Genomic DNA, 5,788 nt, shown 5'->3' with positions numbered 1-5,788 from the left:
TAAACAATGCAGTCAGTATTGTATGAGGTCTTTGTCAATATAATTGTACTAACTTGTTAATCGTTCACTTTTCGAACGTCCAGGACGACAGCGACATATTACTGCGATGAGACTGCAATTATACGAACAGTGTTGCTGCAATTCCCGCAAGGAAACCATATTTGAATCTATCCCATTCCTCAGAAAAAGGCTCAGTTATGGATTTGCGGCTGAAGTCGTTTGACGTTACTGTAAATCTCGGGGTTTTGCCACAACACCAGAATCGGTGTAAATTTTTGCAGCAGTATGAGCACCGATAAGGTGTTTATTTACACCGGACCTCGCGTTAAATTGCACCATTTTAGGGTAAAATGTATGCAGCAGCATGGACACCAACTTAATTGGTGTAAAATACCCAGCGAAAGTAAATTTACTTTTCCCGAAGGTTTTTCTACACCTATTCAGCGTAAATATATGTTTGCAAAAATATGGACACCGACATAGTGTATAAAATAATACACTACGAGAGTAAAAATACTCTTCTAAAAGTTTTTCCACACTTATTCAGTGTAGATAAGCTTGTGAAAATATGGACACACAAAATATGAAACGTCTACATATATATGCATATGTATATATATATATATTTAAATTTTTATTTCAGGTATAAAGTGTTTAAATGGCCTGAATCGCGTGCTTTAAATTAGGTTTATATATAATATATTTCACTTCATTTGCAGTTCATTATTCAGGAGATTCCAATTCCAACCCAACAGTTTAAGATAATTAATTATTGACAGAATTCAGTGACATTGAGATCTTAAACATCGTGCTTGGTAGAGCCATGGGAAACAGCATGATGAATACGTCACCCTAAACATTAAGATTAGAGGAAGTTTCAATTTTAGCATGACTCTAACCATCACAAGCAAAATGCAATGTAGCTATTGCAATGTAGACATTTGAATTAATGAAGTGATAAAGTATAATCTATTTGAAAAAGGACAGTTTGTCAAACGCAATTTTATATTTTGCACATTCAGCAACAGTTTCTTAGTAGATAAATAATAATGTCTGCATAAGGTATCAATATACTATTACCTTTCCAACAGCTGTCAAATTATAATTTTATTTTTTATAACAAAACTGGGATTAGGTGACATTTTCATTTGTATTTTTTGAGTGTTTTCTGTTGTCAACTGCGAAAGCGTCAACAACCCACGCTCGCTTCTCTTGAGATATTGCTCCTTAGTAAAAGTGAAATTTAAAAATCAACATTCAACTTTTATCAAAAATTCTCTCGTTTTCCACTTATTGCACATTCCATGCACTCATGCATTACAACGCTTTCGCCGTTTATACCGGCCCCAGTTTTTTACTTTGCACCAGATAGGGATATAATGACATATTTTTGTTGTATAATCATACAACAACTTAAAGGCCCTGTTATATACGGTGCAATTTTTCCTGCAACTTGTAATGCAATTCTTCTTTTGAGAGATGTAAATTTAGCAACTGCCAACTGACTTTTGTCTTTACGACACTCATTACACTCCATGGCGTTTCTTACACTAACATTTTGAAGACTCTTCACTAATGTACATCTCTTAAAAGTAGAATTGCATTGCAAGTTGCAAGAAAAATTGCACCGTGTAGCATGGCCTCAAGTCCAAATTTGCGCTACTCGTTGAGTGTAAACATATTTAACACTAAATAGGTGTATATTAACGCTATCGTAAAGTGTAGAATAACCTGAGAATTTGGTACACCGTTTGAATGCAAACGTATACACTATAAGTTTGTGTATATAAGTAGAGATTTTTTTTCTTTTTACACGAAAAAAGTGTTATAGGAACGCTAGCACGGTGTGGAGCTACACTCTTCAAGTGTATCCCTACACTCAAATAGTGTTCGATTCAGCATAACACGTAATTGGTGTTATCCTACACCATTTTGGTGTTGGTGTAACACTGCGAGATTCACAGTATATTGTAATTTGTGGTTGCATGGTATCAAAGATGAACTTCAGATTGTTTTTGTTGTACCTGCTGTTGTTGTTGGTGTAGATGTTGTTGTACTCGCTGTAATACTTGGTGTTGTATTCACTATTGAGCAAGCTGTTATGGGTCCTGTTGTCGACGAGACCATCACCGTTGTGATTAGTGTCGTGATTTTTGTTGGTGTTGATTGACATGGAAAACATGTCGTGTTGATAACACTGCATTCCTTTCCTACAAAGCCGCGAAAATTGTCAATTTAGTGAAGTTAGACAAATAGTACCTTCATAGAACATTTACTTACTTTTACCGTCTAGATTTTTTCCGTAACTGAAATCATAGTTGACGGGAGCCCCCCACGTCACATTCACAAGAAAAGCCATAGCACAGTGCTTTTTACTTGAAGTGAGATCAGACTGTAGACCGTCAGCCTCATTGTCTGTACAACATTAACAATATTGGATCAGATTAAAATAATTAAATTATCGCGTTAGTGTCAGTGTTACAAGAAAAGATAGGACTTCCCAATGCAACGTCAGATATGAAAATTGCATGGCAAGACAGTCAGTGGGGGGGGGGGAATGGAAGGAGAGGATTGAGTCTGTCTATTCAGTGACCAAAAATTTTGACCATCGCTTCGACTACTACCTTACAGGGTTGCCAAATTACTGAATAAATTTGCCAAATTCTATTATCTTTCCTTTGTTTTAAAAAAAGAAGTCAAATTACCGAGTACAACAATGCTTGGCTTCTTTTTTCAGTATAACTGGAAACCCTGCTACCTTAAGAAACGCGCAGTATATATGATCACTGCTAACATAATCGTAGGAGCTACAACTGTTTGCTTGGTCGGTATATATAATATAATGCGTCCAGAATACGAAATGTAATGCGTCCAGAATACAAATTGTAATGCGTCCAGAATACAAAATGTAATGCGTCCAGAATACAAAATGTAATGCGTCCAGAATACGAAATGTAATGCGTCCAGAATACGAAATGTAATGCGTCCAGAATACAAAATGTAATGCGTCCAGAATACAAAATGTAATGCGTCCAGAATACAAAATGTAATGCGTCCAGAATACAAAATGTAATGCGTCCAGAATACAAAATGTAATGCGTCCAGAATACAAAATGTAATGCGTCCAGAATACGAAATGTAATGCGTCCAGAATACGAAATGTAATGCGTCCAGAATACGAAATGTAATGCGTCCAGAATACAAAATGTAATGCGTCCAGAATACAAAATGTAATGCGTCCAGAATACAAAATGTAATGCGTCCAGAATACAAAATGTAATGCGTCCAGAATACGAAATGTAATGCGTCCAGAATACAAAATGTAATGCGTCCAGAATACAAAATGTAATGCGTCCAGAATACGACAAAAAACAATTAGATCTTACGATTGTTACTCACTAAAAAAGACGACCAAGTCTCCTTTGTAGAAATCGTTGTCCCTGGCAAATCTGACAGTGTATCCTTGATTGTCATCTCCATTTTTGCACGTGTATAATTTTTCTAAACAGTGACAGAAAAGAATCAGTAGAAGTCGATTAAAAAATAAAAGAGGAGAGACCGAAACTGAACAGTGCAAAAACCTCAGAGGTGGTAAATGAAAATTCGATAACTTCATACTTCAGTTCATGCAGCTAAAATTGATACCATGTTCTGCCATTTCATTTTATGCATGCAGTTTGCAATTTTATGACTTCAAACTATTCTGCCAGACTTTTGTGCCCGACTCTAACTTATTTTATATTATAGTACCAGGCTATTATTTTAAGCAGTAAAATATTTTTTGCCCTAGCCTGGAAACGGATATGCAGAGTTTCCATTGTATTTTTGACATATCTGTGATTAAGGCTATGTGCACACGGGGGTCGCTCTCAAGCGTTTTAAAATCATTTTTATCTAGTTTATACCGATCGCTTTGACGTCCACACGATCCAAGGGAAAATATGCTCAATATGTTAAATTAGCTTCAACTTCTATTGAAAATTGACAATGTTTGAAACCGTTTTGGCATGAAAACGAAAATTGAAACGCTCGAAAACGTTACCTTGTGCACATAGTCCATATTTAGAATTTTGAACGTTGCATTAAATCTCTTACGTGTTTCTTTGTGACTTGGATTACAAAATTCTCCACTCGTCATGTTTCTCTTAAGTTCATTTAAGCCTTCGTAATCTGTTCCACCTTTCCATTTTCTCATGAGTATATGGTAATTCATATGAGCTTTCGGTCTTGATTGGCTGTCCAGCAACCCAACGCTGAGTTGCAGAGTTGGACACACGAAGTCGAATCGATCGTAAATCTCGAAGCGAGCAAAGTTGAACCAATTACACTTGCAAGCCAACCTGAATTGATTTGAAAATACTGAATGTTTGTTTAAATAGAGTAATTTCGCTGGTCAACTGTCAGTTATAACACACTTTTATCCTCTCCTTGTCATATTTTTTGAGGCAGGTGGCGACTTCACCTCCCTGTCTCCCACAAGAAAGACTCGTTTGTTGAAAATACCTTTTCCGTTTAAACATTACGCAAGCCAACCTGAATCATTGATTTGAAAATAGTCAACGTTCAGGTATAAAATAGTCCTTGTATTCTCCCCATCTGATATTTCCTGAGGGCAGGAATAATAATGCACAATAATTTAAAAAACCTATAAAAATCACGTTTAAATGGAGGACGTGGGAATCGGATTTTGACAATAGGGTCCCACTTGTCTCAATAAGAAAAAATCAACAAATATGATTTAGGAGTTACCTTTACGAAGTTAATGCGTCGCATGCAGTGGCGCGTCTTAGCATGCATGCATGGGGATTTTATTGACGTTTGACAAATACGTTTTGAAAAATACCTCTTTAAAAGCATTGTTACACTATATATGGAACTCTCTTTGCAACTTGCAACGCAATTCTACTCCAGAGACATCTAAAGTTGTCAAATACGAACATTTTCGAACACTCTTTACAAATTACCTTTATTATATATATTGACAACTTTAGATGTCTCTGGAGTAGAATTGCGTTGCAAGTTGCAAAGAGAGTTCCATATATAGTGTAACAATGCTTTTAAAGAGGTATTTGTCAAAACGTATTTGTCAAACGTCAATAAAATCCCCATGCATGCATGCTAAGACGCCCCACTGCATGCAACGCATTAACTTCGTAAAAGTAACTCCTAAATTATATTCGTTGATTTTTTCATATTGAGACAAGTGGAACCCCATTAAAATACACTTCACATTTTACACATAAAGATGATACTGCATGTATTTGAAATGCATTCTAATGCAAAAGTCCAGCTTACGAGGAAGCTTACGGCAAGGCACCTTTATTATTTTAGCTTGGCGATACTTACATAGGATTGTAGTGATCCCAGACTATCGAGGGAAGATATCTCGTAGCGTTTCCATGACGGTAAAATGACATGAGAACGAGTGAAAAAACTGCTTGTAGAATAAAACTCCTCATTATACGTGCCTTAATCCCGTGTGTTTAGCTCTAATTCCAGCGGATTTCCGCGAAATGCGAAATATTTCCGCCTGCCTCCTTCGAATTGTGAGCAATCAAGTGGAAGTAATGTCAGTGTTCGAGCCAGCATTCTCGATCACTTCTAAGGAAATTTCCTTAGAAAACTTTTACTCTGTCGACGGGGGGCAGAAATAGTTAATATATTCTTTTCAAACATTCTTCGTCTCAGATTATTCAAAACAACCTCCCCCACAGTAAAAAGTAGGCATATATAAATTGCGAGAGCACTGCATGGTTCGAGCGGTCGAAATTCAAAGAAATATTTCGCA

At 36.4% G+C, this 5,788-nt stretch overlaps 1 protein-coding gene across 1 annotated transcript; it reads right to left on the bottom strand.

Moving 5' to 3' along the window:
* Positions 1 to 2,004: 2,004 nt before the first annotated feature.
* LOC114517959 lies at positions 2,005 to 5,410 on the bottom strand. Its single transcript, XM_028537812.1, has 5 exons — positions 5,347 to 5,410; positions 4,096 to 4,340; positions 3,400 to 3,501; positions 2,281 to 2,415; positions 2,005 to 2,210 (listed from the first exon to the last, which is right to left on the bottom strand). Coding segments are annotated over exons 1-5 (690 nt in total). The 5' UTR covers positions 5,349 to 5,410.
* Between the last annotated feature and the right edge of the window lie 378 nt (positions 5,411 to 5,788).

This window comes from Dendronephthya gigantea, unplaced genomic scaffold (assembly GCF_004324835.1).
Source record: "Dendronephthya gigantea isolate DGI-Jeju-01 unplaced genomic scaffold, DenGig_1.0 000010F, whole genome shotgun sequence".
NCBI classification, from domain to species: Eukaryota; Metazoa; Cnidaria; class Anthozoa; order Malacalcyonacea; family Nephtheidae; genus Dendronephthya; species Dendronephthya gigantea.
The sequence above is the reverse complement of the archived record's forward strand: the minus strand, read 5'-3'. Positions and strand labels throughout refer to the sequence as shown.

Excerpts from the sequence above, each read along its gene's own strand:
- LOC114517959 (XM_028537812.1), bottom strand. Across the intron at positions 2,416-3,399 it reads AGACTTGGTCGTCTTTTTTA|ACAATGAGGCTGACGGTCTA; the intron begins GTGAGTAACAAT and ends AATGTTGTACAG. Across the intron at positions 2,211-2,280 it reads AAAAAATCTAGACGGTAAAA|GAAAGGAATGCAGTGTTATC; the intron begins GTAAGTAAATGT and ends GCGGCTTTGTAG.